This window comes from Brassica napus, chromosome C2 (genome assembly GCF_020379485.1).
Source record: "Brassica napus cultivar Da-Ae chromosome C2, Da-Ae, whole genome shotgun sequence".
NCBI lineage: Eukaryota > Viridiplantae > Streptophyta > Magnoliopsida > Brassicales > Brassicaceae > Brassica > Brassica napus.
The window spans coordinates 33,686,031-33,710,790 of NC_063445.1; the positions used below are offsets into that span (position 1 = coordinate 33,686,031).

The 24,760-nt window shown below is 37.9% G+C and overlaps 4 protein-coding genes across 4 annotated transcripts; 3 read left to right on the plus strand and 1 right to left on the minus strand.

The window, feature by feature from the left end:
* Positions 1-422: 422 nt before the first annotated feature.
* On the minus strand, positions 423-4,133 carry LOC111203552 (uncharacterized protein At1g43920, Chloroplastic-like). The gene is made up of 2 exons (XM_022697423.2): positions 1,018-4,133; positions 423-928 (listed from the first exon to the last, which is right to left on the minus strand). The coding sequence occupies exons 1-2, from the start codon at positions 1,174-1,176 to the stop codon at positions 677-679; spliced, it is 411 nt and encodes a 136-aa protein (XP_022553144.2). The 5' UTR covers positions 1,177-4,133; the 3' UTR covers positions 423-676.
* Positions 4,134-15,167: 11,034 nt separating this feature from the next.
* LOC125581958 lies at positions 15,168-16,697 on the plus strand. The gene is made up of 4 exons (XM_048748247.1): positions 15,168-15,377; positions 15,446-15,778; positions 15,866-16,219; positions 16,324-16,697. The coding sequence occupies exons 1-4, from the start codon at positions 15,168-15,170 to the stop codon at positions 16,603-16,605; spliced, it is 1,179 nt and encodes a 392-aa protein (XP_048604204.1). The 3' UTR covers positions 16,606-16,697.
* Positions 16,698-17,638: 941 nt separating this feature from the next.
* On the plus strand, positions 17,639-19,486 carry LOC106398726. The gene is made up of 3 exons (XM_022696654.2): positions 17,639-17,667; positions 17,746-19,354; positions 19,439-19,486. The coding sequence occupies exons 1-3, from the start codon at positions 17,639-17,641 to the stop codon at positions 19,484-19,486; spliced, it is 1,686 nt and encodes a 561-aa protein (XP_022552375.2).
* Positions 19,487-20,155: 669 nt separating this feature from the next.
* On the plus strand, positions 20,156-21,601 carry LOC125581959. The gene is made up of 2 exons (XM_048748248.1): positions 20,156-20,587; positions 20,905-21,601. Exons 1-2 carry the CDS (start codon positions 20,483-20,485, stop codon positions 21,517-21,519), a joined length of 720 nt encoding a protein of 239 aa, XP_048604205.1. The 5' UTR covers positions 20,156-20,482; the 3' UTR covers positions 21,520-21,601.
* Positions 21,602-24,760: the final 3,159 nt, after the last annotated feature.

The following is a 24,760-nucleotide window of genomic DNA, read 5'->3' on the forward strand; positions in this document are numbered from 1 at the left end:
GAAGACATGTAAGAATGACTTTGTTGAAAGTCAGCCCAAGAAACCACGAGGTCGCCCTAGGAAAAATCAGGCAAGTTTCAAGATGTTTTTGGTTTGTTTCTGATCTTCTTATGCTCACTTGATTTTTTTTTTCATTGTCAGTCTAATGCATCATCGTCACAACCAAGCCAGGGACAGTCTCATGCTTCATCATCACAACCAACCCAGCCACAAGTGTCAACACAGCCACGAGGGGAATCAACACAGCCACAAGAGTCAGGGAGATGGGAACAAGCCACACATGCACCACCAAACTCAGATGCGTCGGTATGGGGTCGATGGTTTTCGTGATTTCGAAGTTGGAAGGGGCAGAAGCAGAAGATAGTATTTTCGGATTTAGTGTTTTGAAGTTTTAGTGTTTTGACACTCATGTTTCAGTTTTAGTGCTTTAACACTCAGCTTTCAGGTTTCTGTCTTGTGTATCAGTATTTTCGGATCTATTTTGTAGTGCTTTGACACTTAACTTATGCTATGTTTCATCAAGCTTTATTTAAGATTGGTTTGTATCTCAACCAACAACAACAACTTAGTTCATTACTTCAAACAACAACATAGTCAATGAAACCAACATAATAGTCACTGAATTAAGCCCCAAACATAGTCAAGACCAAACATTAAGCAAATAACTAACTTAATTCTACATCAAACTAACTAGTAGGACAATGATGATCACGCACATGATCACAAACAAGATCGTCATCATCACCTTACACCTCTTCACCTCTGTTTTGGCTCTTACAACTTCTTCCATCAACTCAGTGACCACGCCTTTCAAATCTTCAATATCAGATTTTTCTTTGTTAAGCTCAGCTTCAAGCATTACAATCTTTGGTAAGGCATCTTGAACCTCTTCATAAACAGCCTCCTCAACCCATTTAAACAAGTGGTTCTATGCAAAAACCATAAGATTTTAGGCATATTCCTTTATATTCAATTTGAATAAACGACAACAATATAATCAAGAAGATAAGAAGCTACCTTTCTTCTCGTAAGACATCTGAAGAAAGGTCTCCCCGGATTCTTGTTAGTCTCAGACGTGTAGATTGTTGTCTTAGTCCCGCAAACACAGCTCGCCGGAAACCCACGAATACCGTATGTGTTCACGGTTGAACTCTCAGCTGTCGAATCCGAACTCATCTTCGTGCTAAGGGAAGTCAATCGTGTGAGATTGGAGGATTTTGAGTTGTAATCGTAATTTTTAGGGTTGGTGTGTCAAGAAAATCCCCAAATCGATTTGGGGGAAAATGATATTAGGGTTTCAGATCTTATTTTGAAGTTTAAGATAAAACGTTGTCGTACTGGCTAACTGTGCAAATTAACAGGGTTAACATGTTCCGTTAGTCTAATTAACGTCGGGTCTAATTTGATCCATTCAAAGAAAAGTTAGCTGGGTTTTTAAAGTCAAAAGAAAAATTTATTGTTTTTCAGGTCTTTCCGAAAGCTGGGGATTATAATGGTCCAAATGAAAAAGCTGAGGATTTGTTTAACATTTTTCCCTTTAAAGTTTAGTGTTTATATGAGGTTTGGATAGGGATATAGGGTTTAGGGTTTGAAAATATGTAAAGGATTTAGGTTTTAAGGTTTAGATTTAAGATTTGAATTGAAAATATTAAAATTTGAATTTAAACTTAAGATTAAAGATTAGAATAGGAAAATATTTGAGTTTTAGGTTTGTGTTTAGAGTTTAGGGTTTAAAATATGTTAAGAGTTTAAGGTTTCAAATAGCCAAACATAGCGTTTTTAATTATGTTTTTCTATTAAAAATAAGTGTTACGTTAAAACCATACACTATTATCGCGTTTTTAAATATACTACTTTATCATAGCGTTTCGAAATGTAGAAACGCTATCTAAAACTAAAGCGTATGTAAACCATACTAGAAAGGCAAAAAACGCTATCCTCTACTGCTATTGAAATCCATATATCTTGTAGTGATCCAGCACCCACTCGGTGTAATCAGATTCTTTGCATTGTCTCTTACTTCAGCAGCTTATCCTTTATCATATGATGATGACCTTCCTTTGTTTCTTTCAGTCCACTTGGAACATTATTTCTTGAAATGTCCTTCTTTGCTGCAGATCCAACACACTCGTTTCGTTCTTAGATTTTGATCTGGACATGTCCTTATTCTTCCCAAAACTTACAGTCCTAGTATCCGATATATCCCTCAAAAAATGACCCTCCCCACCAGACCTAGAGCTAAAAGCATCTTTAAATTCCAGTTCCTTAGATCTAGTAGCACTAGCAACCTCTTCTACCTTTATAGCATCACAACCATATTTCAAGGTTTCTTTAAGAGAATCATACTTGGCTGGGAGAGCGTTGAGTAGTAGAATCGCTTGAATATCCTCTGGAATCTTTATGCCAAGTTTCTAAAATTCTTAATCATCTTTAGAAATTCGTCTGTGTTCTGGTCTATTGATCTTGAGCCTTGCATCTTGAAAGAGTACACCTTTAGTTGCGCATGAACACAATTTGGCAAGCTTTGCGTCATGTATAACCGATGGAGTAATGCCCATGTTTGTGCTGCTGTGACACACTTATCGATCTTCCTTAATACTTGATCACTGATGCTCATGAATATTATATTCATGGCTTTCTCATCTCGTTCCATCCTCGTCGTTTCTTATGCTTCTTTCTTTTTCTTGATGTTTGTTTCTTCATCATTTTTATCTGTTACCTCCTCTTTCTTTATCGATTCCGTTAGCACTTTCTTAAGACCTTGTATGCTGAGATTTGTGTACATCTGTTTCTTCCAGATTCCGAAGTCTCTGATACCGTCGAACATCGTCATCATGATTTGATGACTTGACATTTTGATACGAATTGATTTCGTCTTAGATTGATAGTTAATCACACCAAAACCTGGCGCTCTAATACCAATTTGTGAAGATAGAAACCTAATCTTGATCTATCGAACTTGAAATCGACACAAACACAAGTAACTGTTGACCCGATGTTAACAAGGAAGGACAGCTATAGCTCACCAGAGCTGGGATTGAAGCAGCAACACTCTAATCTTGCTCTCAGCCGAGCTCCTTGTACAATCGTTCTTCATGTATCTCGCTGACGATCTTGGCTGATAACATGAACCCTAAGTCATCTCTAATCAGCTCAAGACTCAGACTTATAGCTTTATAACTCAGCTATTTACACGTGCTTAAAAGCAGTCAGCCTGTGAGAGGAGGACACATGTACTAACCGACTAATGTGTTACAAACCCTTAGACTCAAACATAGTATCTAAGACATTTAGACTCTACGAAAGGTTAACTTCCTTTCATCTTGCTTGAGTCTTCTTACTTGTGGATGATCTGATGACTATAAACCTTCAAAGTCAGCATGTCACGTGTGTATTGTAGATTCCTAAGCTAGTTAGAGATACATGTGTGATATCATTGATTAGAGGATTTCATATATTAATGCATAAAGATCCATATTCTTAATTGAGAATAAAATTAGCTTATGATCTCTTCAATTGTTTTTCGCTCTTTCATATTAGATTCTTTTCTGATGTCATGTGTGTTAATAAATTCAAATATCTCTTGAATATAAATTTAAATAACATCGGAAGATAAGAACAAATGACGAACATATAGTTCAACAATATTAGTTAGGTACACAGAAGTACATAAAACTGTTAGTTTCTATCCTTCCCTTCCATAAAGGCTTCGAAATTATTTCTTCTTTTTCTTTTTCTGCCTCGTACTATATTAACACGTTTTCAATTGTGTTAAAATGTAAATCGTGACAATTGGAGTATCATTTTCTTTTGAAGTGTGACGAAAAAAGAAAAAAATATGAAAACGTGTGTGGTTTATAGTAGGGGAAAATTGCCAAATATGACTCACAACTCGATTTCAAACGCAAAGGTTAACCCAAACTTGAATCAAATGCAAAAGTAACTTAAAAGGCTATTGAAATTACAACCAACCTCTTGTGAACAAACAAAAAACCGAAATTTTTTTACGTTTCTAACCCCCGTAAGTCGCCTGGACTAGTTTTACTTAGAAATAATTTAAACATTTTGTAAAAAATATTTTGATAAGTGAAAAATTGAAATCATGTAATTAACATATGTTTTAAGAGATATAAATTAAGATATAACAAAAGTTAATTGTTTTCAACATAGATGAGTGAAAGTAGTGAGTCATGATATTCTTTGGTTTAGGTTTTGCCAACATATGTTGTAGTATTGTATGTGTTCTTAGGGTTAGATTTTGGAATGCATAAATGTTTTTTTGAAAACTTTAAAATTTACCTAAGTGTTTTTATTTCTGTGTATAGTAAACACTATTTAAGTATAACTACAGGTTTATAACGTGGTTAGTTAGTTAATTTAGTCAATTTAGTTTAGGGGTTAAATTTAGGGTCTCAGACGACTTACTAGTAACTCGTCTGATGTACAGTATTCAACAGACGACTTACTAGTAAGTCGTCCAAACCGGACCAAGCCTTTAATTTTACAATGTACTTTTAAACCTAACCGGATTATTTACCGGCCATATATAAGGTGTTTTCTTTTTCACTGTTTATCGAAAATCAGAAAACCCTAAAGCCGTTTCTCTCAAAGGCGATTTCGAAGGCGATTTCCGTTGATTCTTTCTAATCTATCGTTCTCATCGTTCTCACCGCCGGTTATCTCTCCGCCGTTATCACCGTCGTTCTCACCACTGTTCTCACAGCCGCTTCCTCTATTTAAGATCCGAGAGGAAACCCTAGCGCGCATTCTCTCAGAGGCGTCTCGTTGAACTCCGCCGCCGGTAAGTTATATCTCTTACTGTCGAGTGAATGATTGAGGAAAAGATTAAAATAAAACTCGAAGTCTTGGAAGACTTATAATTAAGTCGCCTGGAAAGTCTTCCAGCTGGAAGACTTTCCAGACGACTTAATTATAAGTCTTTCAGCTGGAAAACTTTCCAGACGACTTAATTATAAGTCTTTGATTGTTTGAGATGGTTGTCTTTGATTGTTTTGCAGGCAAAAAAAATGGAGATGCCAGAACTCCCCCGTAGGATATATACATTAGGGGAAGAGCCCCCCGCAGTGCATAGCATTTCGTATCATACTTGTTGGACGTTGCATGCTGCTTTAAAGAAAGCTCTTCATGATGACGAATATGAAGAGCTGAAGGAGTCGAAGTTGGGAGTTTTCATCAAGTTCCAAGAGCTGGGATTTGATTGGGCTTCAAGGCTGGTTCACTACATACTCGGTTTCCAGCCGGACATAAAGAAGAAGTATGAGCTGTGGAGTCTCGTTGGTCCAGAACCTGTGAGGTTTTCACTGTTAGAGTTTGAAAACCTCACTGGTCTAAACTGCGAGTACATCAAGGACCTTGAGAGACCTCACTCTGTTGTTACAAAGGAGTTGACTTCTTTTTGGGAGATGCTGGGAGTTCATGTCGAAGCTGGGCCATCTACTCAGGAGATAATAGCAGCACTTGAGAGATGCGAAAGGTGGTCTCGGGATGATCATAAGCGGCTCGTGTACCTTGCCATCTTCACTGGATACATTGAAGGGAGAAAGTACAACCCCTACACGGGTTAATCTGGCAAGGCTAGTGATGGAGCTAGAACGGTTTGAGAATTATCCATGGGGGAGAGTCGCGTTTAAGGTGCTGATGGACTTTGTGAAGGGCAGAGATATTTCGGGTTGTTACACTATTAATGGGTTTGCGCAAGCTCTCCAGGTCTGGGTGTACACAGCTCTTTCGGAATTGGGTGCTACTTTTGGTAATCCTCTCCCAAACAATCTGTCTCCACCGATACTGGCTTACAAGGGTCGCAAAGGACGCAGACAGTTTAAAGAGGATATCCTCAGTCAGGTATTTACTTTAATCTGGACGACTTCGCAGAAAACTTATAATTAAGTCGTCTGATAAGTCTTCCAATTAGACGACTTAGTAGAAGACTTATATTTAAGTCGTCTGGAAAGTCTTCCAGCTGGATGACTTTGTAGAAGCCTTATAATTAAGTCGTCTGGGAAGACTATCCAAACTACTTAATTATAAGTCTTCTACTAAGTCTTTCAGCTTGAAGACTTTCCAGATGACTTAATTATAAGTCGTCTACTAAGTCGTCCAGCTGGAAGACTTTCCAGACGACTTAATTATAAGTCGTCTGTGAAGTCTTTTCTTTCCATCTTTCTTAATCCGTCAAATATCTAAGTTCATATCTTCTATTTACTGCAGACTAGGGTGATCAACTTTGTTCAAAAGGACACTGGTGAAATGTTTCCAAAATGGGAGTTTGATGTTGAGGACACGCTCGCGGAGAACATAATTAAACTCATGTTTGTGAAGAAACCGTGGAAGTGGACCATGGATTGCTGGGAAGTCACCGGTACTTGGTTCAATACAAAGCCGGCGGTTGTGAGTCCAGCGAAGAAAAAGGTAGTGAAGGAAGACAGTCCAAGACCTCGGAAGAAAGCTCGTAAAGAGGCACCTGCTGAAGCTAGTGAAGAGGCAGCTGCAGAGGCTAGTGAAGAGGCAGCTGCAGAGGCTAGTGAAGGGGTGACTACGACTGTTGGTGGGTTGACCAAAGAGGATATTAAAACCATGTTCAAGGACATAGCTGATGCCATGAGGGAAGGGTTTGGGACGTGCGTTAAGGAGATCAAGTATCTGTCGGAAAGGGTGGAAGCTGTGGAGAAGAAGGTTGGTATCACCACAAAACGGAAAGGGACATCATCTCAAAACACTACCTCTCCACCTAAACCGACGCTCGAACCCGGGGTTAGTAACGAATCCTCTCCCAACAAGAGATTGACTAGACAAAGTCTTAAGAATAAGAATTGAAAAGTTGCATTTGCTTTGTTTCTTGTATGTCAGAACATGTGTGCTTTGTTTATAGTGTATGGATTTTATATATGTATTTTGTTTCATGTTTGAAGACACTCATTGGTTATTATTGTTTGAAATGGATCTTTGGTTATTATTGTATAAACCCATCTTGTATATTGCAGAGTGAAAGTGTCAATGGGACGAACGCGGGAAGGAAGAGCTTGGTGGAGGATAAAGGTCCAGATGTGCCCGCAGATGCTAGTTCCTCGGAAGATAAAGCTCCAGAACCGAGCCTTGTTCTATTGGACAAAAATCAATCCACTGTTTCAGATTTACAGAAGGAGGATGCTAGATATCTAGAAAAGAGGGATGCTGCTTTGGCACTTTGCCGTGCAAAGAGTGATCGAACAAGGAAACTTACTGCCTCACAGAAATCTCCTTATACGGCAAACAGCACGGCCAGAGTGATCATTTCAAACAGAAAGCTTTATCCAGGCTATAATCCTTTTGCACCAATTGACAAGAAGAAGTTGAAGGAGCTCGCTGATTGGTTGAAATCTTGTCCGTAAGTGTTTGCTTTTCCCATAATAGCTTGCTTTTCATATAATAGCTTGCTTTTCCCATAAAACCTGATTGCTTTTCAACATTTTGTGTTTGCAGTCATTATAGAACAACTCTCGATAAAAAACAACGTAAAAGTAGAACTTGGTGGTATCAAATCCTCCAAACCTTCCTAGAGTGGCTGGAGGACTGTGTAAGTCTTCTGCTATGACGTAGACGACTTACTTGTAAGTCGTCTGGTAAGTCTTCTACGTAGATGACTTATCAGACGACTTAATTCGTCTACGACTTACTTGTAAGTCGTCTGGTAAGTCGTCTACGTAGAAGACTTACCACTAAGTCGTCTGATATCTTTTGACTTGTACTCTATTTTATATGCAGCATATTGATGCTTGGATTAATGTGTTGAGGAAGAGGTACGACGCTAACCCACAACATTTCAGGAGCGAGAGAATGTGCTTCCTTGATCATCTCTTTGCTCAGCAATGGAGATTCAACTTCAAGGATTTTAAGGACTCGAAGCCCGATCACAACGGTTTAGGAAGAAGACTCCCTGGTGGGGCGTGGAATTATTATGCAGGCACTATACCATCATTTTGCCAATCGAACAAGGTTTTGGGGACGGATATTGATGATATCTATGCGCCAGTAAACTTCGCCGACAGTCATTGGATTGCTTTGTGGATATCGATCCCTAAGAGGCACATAGTCGTCTTTGACAGCATTTGTTCCAGTATCTCCCCAGAAGAACTCGATGTGGTAATTGAGTCTTTTCTCTACATGGTCCCTTATCTGCTTGTTGAGTGCGCTTCCTCAGACGAACTACGTGCCCAATACAGCCTGGAGCCATTCACATATGAGAGACCGACCAATATACCTCCGGCCCGAGCTGGTTATTGTGGCGTGTACACTCTAAAGTACATTGAATGTCATGCTCTTGGGATAGAGTTTAGTAAAAAAGACTTTGCTAAGCCCAACGGGAAGAGTATGAGGGATAAGATGACGGTGGATATATTTCAAGAGCTTCCTAACGCGCATGAGCTCGAAAACAAGGACATGGATGACATCTTGGGTGCATATGACGGGTGATAAACATGCCACTTTAGATTATTTTGTATGATAGATTAGGCTGATGTGTGTATTTGAACTTGATCCCTATTTTGTATTTGAACTTGATCTCTATTTTGTAACTATATTCTGCGCAGAAGACTTACAGTTAAGTCGTCTGGAATGTTGGACGACTTAACTATAAGTAGTCTGGAAAGTCTTCTGAGCAGTGACCTTTTGTAATTATATTTTGGATAATATAAAGGGCAAGACCATCTCAAATTTGTTTGGTAGTGCAATTTGACAAAGAAGTTGACACAGATAAGTTCATAACACAAATTTTTAGTACATAGACTGAACACTGGACGACTAACTTGAAGGTCTTCTGGAAGAAAAACCCCTGGACGACTAACTGGACGACCTTCTGGATGACTAACTGGACGACCTTCTGGACGACTTAATTGAAGGTCTTCTGGAAGACTAATCACTGAACGACTAACTTGAAGCTCTGACCTTCCATTGACAACCACTAACCGGACATGTTGTCACAAGGAGAGTTTTCGTTGACTTGTATATTCTGAAGGAGAACTTAAACCTCACTGCTGTCAACCGCAGCTCTGAAAGCAGTGCATCCTTGCTAACAAAACTCTGGTTGACATAGATACTGTTACCATTCGATCTTCCTCCTTCAATCTTTTCGATATCTTCAAAACACATATCATCATCTTCCTCATCCTCATCTTCAACCTTTCCATAAACACTGTAATCCTCACCATTCTCGTCCGCTTCAGCAACAATAGAGATACCAGCATCCTCCTCCCCATCGTCCTCCTCCCCATCATGATTTTCATCTTCAACCAAATCATCATCATCATCTTCAAAACATTCATCAGCTTCATCAGCTTCATCATCTTCCCTGAACTCTGAAACCGTTTCCACCTTGCTACGGTTTGATACACAAAGCCGTACTCCATGCGTTTTGGTTATCTCGAGCAAGTTTCGAACTTGTCTATCACTTGTAACATGAATAGGAGGGGTGTCTGGAGCCTGCATCATTTCTGCTGGTAATGAGTAGGTTATCTCCACAGATTATGTGCTCATGTCCGGGTTATAATCTTCTTGAGCCATTGCAAGAAGTTCAGCATGTGTCGAACCTTCCCCCAAAAAAATGATTCTCGCTCCTTTGACATTATCAACCACAAAATCCCAACGGCAATCATTCAACAACCATTCTCCATACACTGCATGTAACTGACGCATCATCTACAAAAATTCAAAATAAAACACATTAGTAAACATAGAGAAAATGAAAGTTTACTAAACATTGACGCAGACGACATACCAGTAAGTCGTCTAGAAGACTTACCAGTAAGTCGTCCAAACAGGTCATTTTTGCAATTGAATTTTAAATAGGACGACTTACAAGTAAGTCGTCCAGCTTTGTTTGTTAAAAAAAAAACCTAGACGGCTTACCAGTAAGTCGTCTAGGATAAATGGGTTAGTTTTGCATTTGAACGAATTGTATCAGATATTTGACTTTTCCTGGACGACTTACCAATAAGTCGTTTCAGGGAAAACAAAAATTCCAATATTTTATTAAAACTAGACGACTTATTTGTAAGTCTTCTCAGGTTAGTTTGCAATTCGAAAAAGAAACTTATATATTTAACTTTACCCAGACGACTTACTTGAAAGTCGTCCAGGCAGACGACGTACAAGAAAGTCGTCCGACATAAGCAAGGTTTGACCATAATCTAGGAAATAAATCTGGACGACTTTGCTTATCCTGGACGACTTTCAAGTAAGTCGTCTTACTTGACGACTTCCGCGTAAGTCGTCTGGGAAAAGTTAAATATTTAAGTTTTATTTTCCAATTGCAAAAGTAACCTGAGACGACTTACAGATAAGTCGTCCAGATTTAATAAAATATTGAAATTTTTGTTTTCCCAGAGACGACTTACTGGTAAGTCGTCCAGAAAAAGTCAAATATCTGACACAATTCGGTCAAATGCAAAACTAACTCATTTATCCTAGACGACTTATCAGTAAGTCGTCTAGGGTATTCTCTAGATTTTTTTTTAACAAACAAAGATGACGACTTAAAAGTAAGTCGTCCGTTTGACCAGAAGACTTACCCGTAAGTCTTCTACAGCCAGACTACTTACGGGTAAGTCTTCTACACAAACAGATCTGGAAAAAATTTCAATTTCATATCTTAAACTAGTGAGATGACTTCCTTAGCACACAGAGTCTTCTCCAACCACCCAGAATCTCAAACGAAAGTAACCCATCAAGAATAGTATGCTTGAATGGCTCTATAAACCATAAAAAATTTTGAATCAAAAGCTTGAGTTTTTTGGATGAATATGGAGGCAAAGTGAAAGAGATGTTGTTTTTAGTTCATAACAAGTGAGAAAGAGAGTGTGTAAATCGATTTTAGGTGCATTAAGAGCTTCAAATTGGTTGTTCATGGTGGTTGGGGTATTGATGACAATGTCAATCTTGTAATTACTTGAAGATGATAAGGGTGAGAGAGTAAAAATGTCATTTTCGGAAAGAAAATAAAAAAAATTTGATGGCATTTTTGTGAATATCATGAACTTATGGGGTGAATAAGACAAAAAAAAATCCAAAAAAAATATGGGTTAGTTTTAGGTTTGACTTTGAATTTAAAAAATCCCTTATAGTAATGCACAATTCATTATTCTCTCTTGTTCACCACGCATGTAATTCGCCTTTTACAAGTAATGGATGTAACATCAAGGGCTACACGTTCCAACTTTTAAAATCAGTTTTAACAATATTTGGGTTTCAAAAAGCGATCTTAAAACATGAAGCAAAATCTTGTTCGTGAAACTTGTTTTTGGCTTAGTAAAAAGGCAACAAATTTGGTTAAATCAGGGTTATCTATGACAATAATCTATAATGTTAATTAGTGACAGGATCGACCATCCAAACATGAACTTTTGGTCTTTATTTTGATATAAAAAGTTTACAAACCAAAACAATTTATTTTTTAGAAAATATGTTAACGTTTTTTTTTTTCTTTAGCTTACGATCTTCTAAAACTCAAACCGGTGCATTCATCCCTTGCAAAGTTCTTGTGTTTATCGTAGTATAATATCAAAAATTAAGAAATAAAGGAAAATAGATTGCTTAAGACATTACAAGTTAATTCTCAAAAAATAGACATTACAAGTTAGTTGTGATCATTTGTATTTCCACCTAAGAATTAATGTTCTAGCAGATTTTTGATAAAGGTAGTTCCTTCTATTTCTTGCAAAGCATTTCTACAGTTCTGATCTCGAGAATGAGAAAATTAAAACAGAAACGTGGTTGGCTAGTGATTTTCATTAGAGGAGAAGTTGTCTTGTTAGTCTAGGTAAGTGATCAATTTCCCTATAGTGCAAAATTATTAGTTCACTATGTGGCCATCCAGATATGGACTAATTGCTTACGGTTCATTTGAATATTCGAAGAAATGGTCTATTTATAGACTGTACTTCTATTTAGAGATTAGTCTGTGTCTTTCCATAGGTCCGGGACACCTCCAGATTAATTAAAAAAAATGAATGGCTGATTATCAATAGATGACTTGGATTTAAACATACAATCACAATCCTATATATATGTATGAGTTCAACAAATAATTCTTTTATGAGTTGAATACAAATTGTGTTTGTTAACTGACTCAACTCGTAACTCTTGTCAATATTGCGACTAGGGATGTTAAAACAGGCATGTCCTGCCCGTTTACGTCTGCGTCCGTTTAATAGTTGTCCGTTTACAGCCTAATTAAACCAAGCCCGTTTAGAGCTTGTTTATGTAATGCCCGTTTAGCATTAAGCTCGTTCCTAGCCTGGTTAAAGCCCATTTACTTTAAAAAAAATTGAACATGACCTGTTTGTATCATGAGTTAATGACCTGTTTCTTCAGTCAAACCTGTCAAATAAAAAACAACTCCATAATCATAAGTCATAACACTGAACATTACATTGTTTTGTTTCAGCTAAAAATTCAAAGTTTACAAATCACATTTCAACAAAAAATTCAAAGTTCGCAACTCAATCTTTCTTGACTCATTCCACACACCGTCCCATCTTAAATTACGTGCTATCACAATAAAGAGCAGCTTTAATCTTCTACACCGTCGATATCAAGACCTGTCCATAATGAAATCATAACCTATCATTATAAATTTTCATCAAACATATTATAAACCGATATAAGACATAGCCAAAACACTATATACCATTGTTCCATCAAACACTTCAATTTTTCGATGTTGAAGACTCCACTCCTGAACTACTTGTTTTTTTTTTTGAACATCTTCATTTTCATCAAAGAGGTCTTCAATTGTACCTATAAAATATAATATGAATCAGTTACAAAAAAATAGTCATAAATGGTATTTTTAAGCTTTTTTACCTTGGTATTCAGCAAAACCACGCAGCCAATCACTACAGGAAATGTGGGTATTAATAGCGTCGTAGCATAGCGTTTTTTGCTTCTCTGCTGTTGTATATAAACACGGGCCTTTATAATAGCGTTTTTGAAATGTATAAGCTATCTTTGTAGTCGCGGGAAAATAAAATAATTCAGCCGCGTTAATTTGGTAAGTGGAGGCGCCTTACCATTGCAAATCAAAAACTAAATGCTATCGTATATGAAAAAATATATTAAAAATAACTTAAGTATTAATCGAAACCGAGACTTCATTCTCTTCACTTCACTCTCTTCACATTCCTCAAAATCAAAACCGACTCATCGAAGTTCTTCAGAGTTCTCTCGAGTCGAAGCTTCAATTGGTATGAGTTTCGATTTGATTCTGAGTTTAGAATAGAGACTGGTTCTCTCGAGTCGAATCTCTTTGATTTTGGGTTTTTCTTTGATTCAAATCTCTTTTCACATGCATGTCCGCGTTAACACATGATTCGATTTTGATTGTGGGTTTCGATTAGGTTTCGATTAGGTTTTGAATATGATTGTGGGTTTCGATTAGGTTTTGAATATGATTGTGGGTTTCAGTTTGATTTTGAATATGATTGAAGGTTTCGATTTGATTTTGGGTTTAGATTTTTTGATCGAATGGCTTGATTTGATTTTGGATTTGTTTATCAGTTTCAGAAATGGCAAAGACAAGAGGACAAGTTGGTTCTCGTCGGAGTAGACGTAATCAAGGCTTGGAGGTAGTAGATCAAGAGGACAAGGCACCGCAACTAAAAGTGAAGAAAAGAACAGCAAAGAAAACGGCTTCCCCTAAAAAGAATTTAGTTTTAACGCCAACGAGAAGAAGTAGTAGAATCAAGAAAGTGGCTGCTGAAGATGATTACATAGAAGATGTAACACCATCTGACGATGATGAGGTAGAAGATGTTACACCTCCTAAGGATGATGAAGTACAAGATGTAACACCTGCTCAGGATGATGAAGTAGAAGATGTAACACCCGAAGATAAGGATGATCAGGCTGAGAAGTCAATGTCTGAAGAAGATAAAGACGATGAAGAGGATGTCAATGGGAAAGAGGATGAAGAAGATGGCGATGTCAATGGGAAAGAGAATGAAGAAGATGGAGATCTCAATGGGAAAGAGAATGAAGAAGAACCGGCCAATATGGAAGATGATGGAGTTCTTAATGAGAAAGGGAACGAAGAGGAAGCTTGCGAAGAAGAAGCTCGCGATATGGAAGAAGATGGCACTGCGCAAGATGATGAGATTCCTAGTACTGAAGGAGTTGAGCTAGCAGGGGAGGAAGTTCAAAAAAAAAAAAAAGAGGACCTACAAAGTTGCGTAGAGTGGCTGAAAATCCCAATGATAAGATTATGGTCACATTCAATGACATTGGTGAGCATGTTGGACCTGGTTCAGTAACCCTATCGTCGTTTCTTGGTCCTCTTGTGAGGGAACATGTTCCGGTTACACTTGCCGATTGGAGAAAACTTGATGCAGCGACTAAAGCAACAATGTGGGAAGAAATTCAGGTTTGTATATATATTAGTATGTTTTGTTTAACCGCAAGATGAAATTATAAACATGTTTAACTTGATTATTGTGATGCAGGGGAGGTTTAACTTGCAAGAAGAGTGGCAGAAAGCTGTTATTTTCAAGCAGCTGGGAAATGTGTGGAGGGCTGGGAAGTCGAGGCTGGTGTCACAAGTACGTGTGGCGAAGACTGCAGCTGAGAGAATAGCTTTAAAACCGAGCAACATCCCATCCCTTCAACTGTGGAACACTTGGGTTAAGAGTAAGACTACCAAATCTTTCACAGTGAGTTATCTACAACTAAGTAAGTTTCATCCTTAAAGGTCATGTCTGATGGATATAATCAATGTCATATTTATATTGTAGGAAACGAGTAACAAGTACAGAGCGATGAGAAGAAATCAGATTCCTCACACCACCAGCCGCAAAGGAATGCTTCGTTTAGCTGATGATATGGTAAAAGAGTAGTCAAACATCTACATATTGTACATCAGCTTGTTAGATTAAAATGGTAGTGAGATATGTTTGTTTTCATATAGAAAAAAAAGAGTAAAGACCCAAGTAAGGTGAGTAGATCCAAGGTTTGGATTGCGGGACACACTCATGCTGATGGCAGACCTGTGAAGCCCCAGTTTGCTGAGACTATTGTAAGCATTATGGAAGTTGTATATTGTGTATAGTTAATAGACTATGGCAATGAATGATTTTGTGTTTAAATGATTGTATCAGGAACAAATACAGTCACTTGACAGTCAGATGGACTCCACATCAGCTGCTGATAACATAAGGGAAGATGCTGTGAGCAAGGTTTTGGGAAAAGACAAACCTGGACGAGTAAGGGGCTTTGGTAGAGGGATTACAGCTAATAAGCTAGCATATCTGCAATTTAGAGACGCTAAGATTGCAGAAATGAAAAGTGAGATTGAAGAGTTAAAGGGGATGGTGCGAGAATTAGCTGAGAAGAAGGTAATCCTTTTCATTACCTTTGGTCAATTAGTTTTAAGACATTTACGATTTCCGTTGCCTTTTCTCAGAAAAGTAATGTTGATGCTGAAACATCTGAGAGTAGTGGTGGATTCAAAGAAGGAGTCAGAGTACAAATACTGGATTGGATTGAATCAGAGGATGTTGTTGTTGGTGAAGGAGAATTCTGCTCTGCTGAACCGAAGTACAAAATTGGTCGTATACCAATTGGTCCTAATGCAGTGGCTATCGTAGTTAAGTATGCACTAAGCGCATCAGCTTCACTCTGGAGGCCTACTACGGATGTGTTAACTCTTGATGAAGCTGTGGGATACAAGATATCTTGGCCAATGGATAAAGTGATTTTGGATAAGGATCCAAACTGTTCTGAAGATTTATCTATGGTAAATTTTCAAATCTTGTTTTCTTCTTACAACAATTGAGTCATCTCTAATCATTACTAAAATTTCTAATTTCAAATCTTGTTTTAGCAAAGCAAGGAAGGTGAATATCGAAGATGCAAGATATATGATTGGACCAATGATGAGGACGAGGTCATTGCTGAAGGTCTCGTGTGCTCTTCAAAATCCAAAGACATGGTTAACAACATACCTCTGGGTCCCAATGCTGTTAGTGTCGAAGTAGTGAAGGTGTTCAATGATCAAGCATATTTGTGGAGGCCAACCGCTGATATGTTCTTGATTGGTGATGCACTTAGCGAGAAAATAGCATGGCCAGTCCTAAAGGTTGAAGTCATGCCTACACCCGCTACAGAAGTAACACCAACTAAATGTGCAGGGAAGAAAATAGCATCACCTTCGAAGCCAGCCAAGAAAAAAGCAGTGGTATGTAATTGACATGAAGTTAAATTTTTTTATTTGCCTGATGATTGATGTTGCGTCCTTGATTGATGTTGGAACTTGCTTCTGTCATCTTGTTTGAGTTGTAGAGTCCAGGCAGCACTAGTTCGACCAGAAGTCCGAAGCAGAAGTGCACTCTCTTGGATTGCAACAACTCTGGACGTAAGGTAGCTGAAGGAAGGGTAGCTTCAACGGATCCGAATGAGTTGTGCCACTTTGTACCCCTAGGTCCAAATGCAAGCAAGGTGTGGATTGATGTGGCTAAGATCGGCGATGCAAAAGTCTGGAGGCCAAATTCAGAGATTGAATGCATATCTGATGCAATGGGTTCGGTTGTGGCATGGCCAAATGACAAAATCAAATTTGTCTAAAATTGTCGTCTGAAACATTTTTCAAGTTGGTTCTCATCGGCTATGTATTTCTAGTGTGTGATCGAATGTTTAGGTACTTTTTTACTCGGTTGAAATCATGTATGTTATGTAACAGTTAGCAGACAAAAAAACAAAAATTATGTGTTATATTATGATATAAGGTTATGTGTGAAAATGTTTAGCTTTTTAACCCCTATACCCTTAAGTGCATAATTTTACATTAAACCATAAGCTTTAAAAATTAAATCCACAGACGGGAAGACCAAAAATTAAAATCCTATACCCTAAAGTGAAATCCCTAAACCCTAAAGTACAAACCTATACCCTATACCCTAATTGTACTTGATTTCACAATTTTGTTCATTCTTAAAAGGATATTGTAATCTTAATTTCACAAAACTGATTAGTTATAAATTTTATAAACACTCATTTGTTCAAACCCTATACCCTAAAGCCTTTGTACATACAAATAAGTAGTAGTGTTTATGAACATATGAGCTAGATTGATCAATCTTATAAAAGCTCACATAAAAAAATTTTATTCATACAATTTTTATTTTGTAAAATTGGAAAACTGAATATTTGATTTTTAAGATTTAATTTAATTTTTTTTTGCTTCAAAATCATATTTATATATTAATTTCCAGATTTCAAACGAAATTAATACCTTGAGCCAATAAGGAGTAACCTCCAAGATTGCAGACGTGGCAAACCATATGCCGATGGATGTGTCTTCCCAACTTCAATCTTAGCCATTCTTTTTATTTTTTGAGCCAATGAGGAGCAACTACTAAGATTGCACTCGGATTAATCATAGACCGTCCGATTTCTCTCCAAATCTTTGATCACAACCGTTCATTTTTTTCTGTCTCTGTTTGCACTCGGAAAATTTCAGAACACAACATCTCTCTTTCTGTCGAAACTCCTTTCTGTCTCGCGATCTAAAATCGAAAAAACCCTAAAGAAATCACATGTATCTCTCGAGCTAAAATCAAACCAGCTGTTCTCGTATTCGTCGATTGAAAGTAAGCAAATGGATAAGTCGTGGATTTGGCTTCCAAGGTATAACCTAAAATCCCTCGATCTCATTTCTACTCGCCGATTGAAATAAAGCTAACTTCTTTTGTCTGATTCTTGTAGGAATAGCCACGAGTATTCAGAAGGAGCAACTAATTTTGTGAATTCGTCCGCAAAAAGATTGGGAAGTCTGTCTGAAATGCTATGCCCTTGTAGAGACTGCCGCAATCTGAGCCATCAGTCACTGGATAAAATTGTGGAGCATTTGGTGATTAGGGGTATGGATAAGAAGTATAAGAGTTCTCGTTGGAGTATTCATGGAGAAAAAAGAGATTCTGCAGAAGACAGTGTTCTTCAATATGAAACAGAGGCGTTTGATTTGTTTAAGACAATATTCTCCATGGACGAAGGTGGTCCAAACCCGACAACTGACAACGAAGACGATGAAGCACCAGAGGAAATTGAGTTTAAGAAAAAGCTCAGAGACGCTCAAACGCCATTATACTCGGATTGTCTCAAGCACACAAAGGTTTCAGCTATCATGGGACTTTACAGATTCAAGGTTAAAAGTGGTGTGTCGGAGAACTACTTTGATCAGCTGTTGGTTTTACTTGAGGATTTGCTACCTGAAGACAATGTTCTTCCCAAGAGTTTAGCTGCAATCAAGAAATTTCTGAAGATCTTTGGGTTCGGCTACGACAGTATTCATGCTTGCAAGAATGATTGCATATTGTATAGGAAGGAGTATGAGAACCTAGAAAGCTGTCCAAGATGCAAAGTTTCAAGATGGGAAATGGATAAGCACAGTAATGAGTTAAAGGTGGGGATTCCGGCAAAGGTCCTTAGATATTTTCCAATCAAGGACAGGTTTAGGAGGATGTTTAGATCACAAAGGATGGCTGAAGATCTGCGTTGGCACTATACCAATGCCACTGAAGATGGTACAATGCGGCACCCTGTTGATTCTATCTCTTGGGCACAAGTGAATGCTAAATGGCCAGACTTTGCTGCTGATCCACGGAATCTTCGACTTGGGATTTCTACAGATGGGATGAACCCTTTCTCCATGCAAAGCACCAATCACAGCACATGGCCAGTGTTGTTAGTGAACTATAACACGCCTCCAACCATGTGTATGAAGGCTGAGAATATAATGCTGACTTTGTTGATCCCTGGTCCTACTGCTCCTGGTAACAACATTGATGTTTACCTAGCACCACTGATAGACGATCTAAAGGATTTGTGGGCTGAGGGTATTGAAGTGTATGACTCATTTGCGAAGGAGAACTTTAATCTCAGAGCCTTGCTGCTTTGGAGTATCAGTGACTATCCAGCCTTAGGAACACTGTCTGGATGTAAAGTAAAGGGGAAACAAGCCTGCAATGTATGTGGAAAGGATACACCTGCAAGGTGGCTTAAGTTTAGCCGCAAGTTTGTCTACATGAGTAACAGAAGGAGACTACCGCCTGGCCATCGTTACAGATATAAAAAAGCTTGGTTTGACAACACTGTGGAGGAAGGGAATGCTAATAGGATACAAACAGGCGCTGAGATATATGAGACACTACAAGCTTTTACGAATGATTTTGGTAGACCTCTAGAGAAGGAAAAAAAAAGGAAAAGACTAGAGTTGGAAGATGATGAGAGGTTACAAGAAGAAGAGTGTGAAGAATCAAATGAACTATGGCGGTGGAAGAAGAGATCAATATTCTTTGATCTACCTTACTGGAAGGTAAACTATAGTAACTGATCTATATTATCTGATTACTGGAAGAAGAGATCAATATGTCTAACAGTTTCTTGTTTAATGTGTTAGGAGTTGCCTGTTCGTCACAATATTGATGTTATGCATTGTCTCTGTTGATGCAAAGTGCGAACTCAAAAGATGGGTTGAAAGCAAGAAAAGACTTAGAAGATATTGGAATCAGAAAGCACTTGCACATAGAGGTGAGGGGAAAGAAAACATACTTACCTCCTGCTGCCTACTGGTTATCGAAGAGAGAGAAGACCATTTTCTGCCAAAGGTTAGCTAAGTTTAGAGGCCCTGATGGTTATTGTGGTAATATTGCGAATAGTGTTTCAGTTAACCCTCCAAATATTGGTAGTTTAAAGTCGCATGATCATCATGTCTTAGTACAGAACTTGTTACCAGCTGCATTAAGAGGGTTGTTACATAGGGGTCCTAGGATAGCCATAAATAGATTATGCAGTTACTTCAACAGGTTGTGTCAGCGCATCATTGACCCAGAGAAACTTATATCCATGGAGACAGAGTTTGTGGAGACAATGTGTCAGCTGGAGCGCTTCTTCCCTCCAGCCCTTTTTGATATCATGTTTCACCTTCCACTACATTTATCAAGAGAGGCACGGTTGGGAGGACCAGTTCACTTCCGATGGATGTATCCCTTCGAAAGGTTTGATCAACATCTCTCTTCAATATATCCACTTCCCACAATGATGTTTGACTAATATTCATATTTCCTGAGTTATAGGTACATGAAAACACTAAAGGCTTTTGTTAAGAATTATGCAAGGCCAGAAGCATGTATGGCTGAGGCGTATTTAGCTGGAGAATGTGTTGCATTTTGTTTAGAGTTCCTTAAAGAATCAGTACCAGTTCAAGAAGCAGTTAATCGTAATGAAGATGTTGAGGCTGATAGAATGGTGGTTGAAGGCCGACCTCTGCAGAAGGGTATAGAGGTTACCCTGTCAGATAAAGATAGAGACATTGCACATCGATATGTGCTAATGAACATGGCATCTTTGGATCCCTTTCTTGAGTAAGTAATTCTCTATGTTTCTTCTACTTGTTTTACTCATAATTTCATTTTCATATACTGTTGTTTAATTTAAAATCAGGATGCATTTGGAAGAGTTGCAAGCTAAGGATGCTCGATTGGCTAAAAATGAAACTTTGTTATGGAAAAACCATACTGAACACTTTACAGAATGGCTTAAAAATAAGGTTACAAACTCCAAATTCTTTTCTTGATTATTATTGTAAATACTGGTTAGCTTGTTTGGTGATGACTGGTTAGCTTGTTTGGTGATGACTAGTTAGCTTGTATCATGATGCCTGGTTTGTATCTTGAAGAACATGTCCATATTTTAGCGAATTGATGTCTGAGTAGCTTATAGCTTGATGAAACTGTCTGGATTTTTAGTATTTTGATGACTGGTTAGCTTGTAGATTGATGATTGGTTTCGTGGTACATATTATCATGTTTTGATTATAATTTAAGTACCTCGGCTTGATGATAATCCTCTGATTTCCTGCGGCAGATTCATTTAGACTCAAAAGATAGTCATTCTAAGGAGATAAGGTGGTTGGCATTTGGACCAAGAAATGTTGCTTTAGCACATAAAGGATTCATCATCAATGGCCAACGGTTTCATACTGATGCGGTCAAGCTGAAGACACAAAACAGTGGAGTAACTTATGAAGCCTTTAGCATGTGTAGATCAAGTGCAAGAGATATGAGACAGGTCGCGGATATGATTACATACTATGGAGTGATAAAGGAGATTTTGGTCATCGACTATCACATGTTCAAAGTGCCACTCTTTAGATGCAACTGGGCAAACACAGCGAATGGTGTGAAGGAAGAAGATGGCTTCACTCTTGTTAACCTTCATATGAACCAAGAAGCCTATTTGAAAGATCCATTCATTCTATCTTCTCAAGCGAAACAGGTTTTCTACTCTAGGGAGGATGATGCTTCAAATTGGTATGTTGTTATGAGAGCACCACCTAGAGGTTATCATGAGTTGGAAACAGAAGAGGATTTAGGTGGTGCTCCTTTACCTGTCCAAGAAGTTGATGATATGGGTGATGATATGGATGATGATAGTGTACATGTTAGGGATGATTGTGAAGGTTTATTAGTGGTAGATTGATGATATGTTGTATGCTTGTGTGATGGTTTGTATGAATGTGATAATGTTGTGTTATGGGATTTGAATAATTATATTGATTTTTTGAATTTTAATAATTTATATTGTTTTTATTTCATATTTTCGAATTAATTATTTAAAAATCAATTCAATAATTATTATTAATTAATTTTGGGATAATTATAAAACTAATTAATAACACAAAACATTTGATATCTTTGCTACTAGGAAAAATCAAATTATTTGGTTCTGATAACATTTATTAAACGTTATTATAAATACTAACAATTGCGAACACAAAAGCGCTATTGTTATACACTTAGTAATAGCACAGAGGAAAATCGCTATTAAAAGGGTTGGACTTTTTATAACGGGTGATGTCAGAGCGTCCAAGGAAACGCTATTAAACCAAAATGATAGCGCTTTTTGTCCGCTATTACTAACCACATTTCCTGTAGTGAATTCCTTGTGCAAAGAAGAACTTGGACATTTTAGGTAAGAGGCGGTTTCGGTAAGGAGTTAAAACCCGGGATCCAACGCTAAAGGCAGACTCAGAAGCTACTGTGGTGATCAGAATGATGAGGATGTCTCTAGCCATAGATGTTAAATCACCAAATCGATGTTGGTTCTCCTTCCAATAACTCAAGACATCCAAATTTAAGTTAGCCCTCCTATTTAGCCTTGGCTCTTCCAAGTAGATATCCAAATGTGTCTTTGGATCACTAGCTCCTTGTCCAATGCTCTTTTCCAACTCAAAAAAATCCTTCATTATGAACATTTATACCAAAATTATCAATTTCAAGATAATGAATGACTGAGATGTTGGTCCTCGTATTCCACATATCGAAATGGTAGATCATGGTAGAAGATAGCTTCAGTAACCATCTCACGATCTACCATATGATCATATACATGCTTATCTACCTTCTTAGGCATCTTAGAACAACCCTCTAAGTGTCGCTTCAACTGATTTGTACCATGAGTCTTACTATTATACACTAATTTTGAATCATAATGAATGCACTTAGCCCTTTCTTTTCCATCCTCTTCTATCCCCACTAATACGAAATCATTCCAAACAGTTAAGGTTTTTCGACGCTTATGTTGAGGTTTGGTTGCTTGTGTTGATGCAGTTGCTTAAGTCGCTGCAGTTGCTTGAGTCGCTGCAGTTGCTTGATTTTCTACTTCTGGTTCCATCAAGTCTTCATCAAATTCAGCATCCTCCGCATTCCTGTCCATATACTCACGCTGAACATCAAGAAGCGCTATAGTATGTTCAGATTCAGAATCCATCTCTGCAAAAAAAAAAAATGAAACAAAATTCAGAGACTAAGAGATCTCAAATCATGAATACATGGTGACTGAAAGTGGGGACATTTCTCATTCTAGTCACAGCACAACTTGGAAAATATTTAAATAACAAGTATATTTTAAGACCACTTTCTAAGACCACTTCAAGACTACATCTCGTTACTCATCGTTGGAAACTAAACGAAAGAGCAACAACATGAATCAATGAAGACATTATACAAGAACCAGAAAGTAAACACATTATCCACAGAAATCAAGAACCAGAAAGTAAACACATTATCCACAGAAATGTAAAGAAGGATATTAATTCAGTTGCATATAAATTCTCCCTTTGAGATGATACAGTTCAACATGATTTAGTCGCACAAGCTCTCTTACCTCACAACTCACAAGTCACAACCCAAAGGTACATATCAAAACATGATATAAACAAAGCAAACCTGTAAACTGAGGTGCCACAGTACCAAGAGTAAGCTTAGAAAATGTCAAAGAGCCCACAACGGCAGGTCTATATTGCTCGAGAACAGGCTCAACATATATCTAACCCATCTACATTAAGAACACAAGAATGAATCAAATTAAGGAAACCCATAACGAAAATCCACAAGTGCGAACAAACCCATATAATCAGTAACAGAAGATGGGTCAGTGATGTTACCTAAAGTAATAAGATCTGTGGGGAATTGTCTGAAGAACACAAGAACAGAAGATGGGTCAGAGAGAGATATGTGATACGGAAAGCAAAAGATCGAAGCTTTCTTCTATTACGAATCAGGACTGAGAGAGAATCAAGAGAGAATCGAGAGAGAAGAGATGAGAAAGTTTGTTACAGATTAAAAGATATTTCTCATTAGTTTAAAATCAATGTACAACGTTCACTTTATATACAATCTATACTAAACCAAACTTAAGGTAAACCGGCAAAAGGAAACCGAATTTAACCAATATAATTTAAACTCTGATAGTCCCCCTCAAGATGTGCAGAAGATGTTGCGTATGCACATCTTTGATTTCAGATGTTCAAATTGATAAGGGAATAATGGTTTAGTAAGGATATCTGCAACCTGATCCTCTGTTCTCACATGAAGAGTCTTAAGCAAACCTTTATCAATCTTCTCACGCACGGTATGACAATCAAGCTCAATATGCTTAGTCCGTTCGTGAAAGACCGGGTTTGTCGCAATATAAATGGCTGCAGTACTATCGGAAAAGAGAACTGGAACTGATGAAGAAGCAACATGCAGTTCACGAAGAAGAATACACAGCCACATCATTTCACAAGATGCAAGCGCCAAAGCTCTATATTCAGCTTCAGCTGATGATCTAGAAACCGTGGGCTGTTTCTTAGAGCGCCAAGAAATTAATGAATCACCTACAAACATCGTGAAACCAGTAGTGGAGCGGCGACTATCAACACAAGCCGCCCAATCAGCATCCGCAAAGCCTTTCAAAGTCAAATCACAATGAGCAGAGTAGAACAAACCCTGTCCTACAGTACCCTTGATGTATTGTAACACCTTATATACTGCACCAAGATGAGATGTTCTTGGAGCGGAAGAGAACTGACAGAGTTTATTTACTGCGAATGTGATGTCAGGTCTTGTAATTGTCAAGTACATCAAACGACCAACAAGACGTCTGTACATCTCCCGATCTTCAATTAAATCTCCATCCACTTTAGACAACTTCAAGTTTGGCGTCATAGGAACACTGGATGGTTTACAGTCTAGCATGCCTGTAGAAGTGAGAAGTTCCAAGGCATACTTGCGTTGACATAGAGAAATACCATCAGATGTCCTAGAGATTTCCAAACCCAAAAAATACTTAAGGCTTCCAAGATCACGTAGCTTAAAGAAGCTCTTAAGATCAGACTTGAGTTTCACTGCAACAGCATCATCAGTACTAGCAATTACGATATCATCTACATACACCA

Bases quoted from the DNA above. Each gene is read 5' to 3' on its own strand.
- LOC106398726 (XM_022696654.2), top strand. From the start codon at position 17,639: ATGGATAAGTCGTGGATTTGGCTTCCAAG. The intron at 17,668-17,745 runs GTATAACCTAAA...TGATTCTTGTAG, and splicing joins TCGTGGATTTGGCTTCCAAG to GAATAGCCACGAGTATTCAG. The intron at 19,355-19,438 runs GTAAACTATAGT...TTAATGTGTTAG, and splicing joins TTGATCTACCTTACTGGAAG to GAGTTGCCTGTTCGTCACAA.
- LOC125581958 (XM_048748247.1), top strand. From the start codon at position 15,168: ATGGACTCCACATCAGCTGCTGATAACATAAGGGAAGATGCTGTGAGC. The intron at 15,378-15,445 runs GTAATCCTTTTC...GCCTTTTCTCAG, and splicing joins GAGAATTAGCTGAGAAGAAG to AAAAGTAATGTTGATGCTGA. The intron at 16,220-16,323 runs GTATGTAATTGA...TTTGAGTTGTAG, and splicing joins CAGCCAAGAAAAAAGCAGTG to AGTCCAGGCAGCACTAGTTC.
- LOC125581959 (XM_048748248.1), top strand. From the start codon at position 20,483: ATGCATTTGGAAGAGTTGCAAGCTAAGGATGCTCGATTGGCTAAAAAT. The intron at 20,588-20,904 runs GTTACAAACTCC...TTCCTGCGGCAG, and splicing joins CAGAATGGCTTAAAAATAAG to ATTCATTTAGACTCAAAAGA.
- LOC111203552 (XM_022697423.2), bottom strand. From the start codon at position 1,176: ATGAGTTCGGATTCGACAGCTGAGAGTTCAACCGTGAACACATACGGT. The intron at 929-1,017 runs GTAGCTTCTTAT...GTTTTTGCATAG, and splicing joins GATGTCTTACGAGAAGAAAG to AACCACTTGTTTAAATGGGT.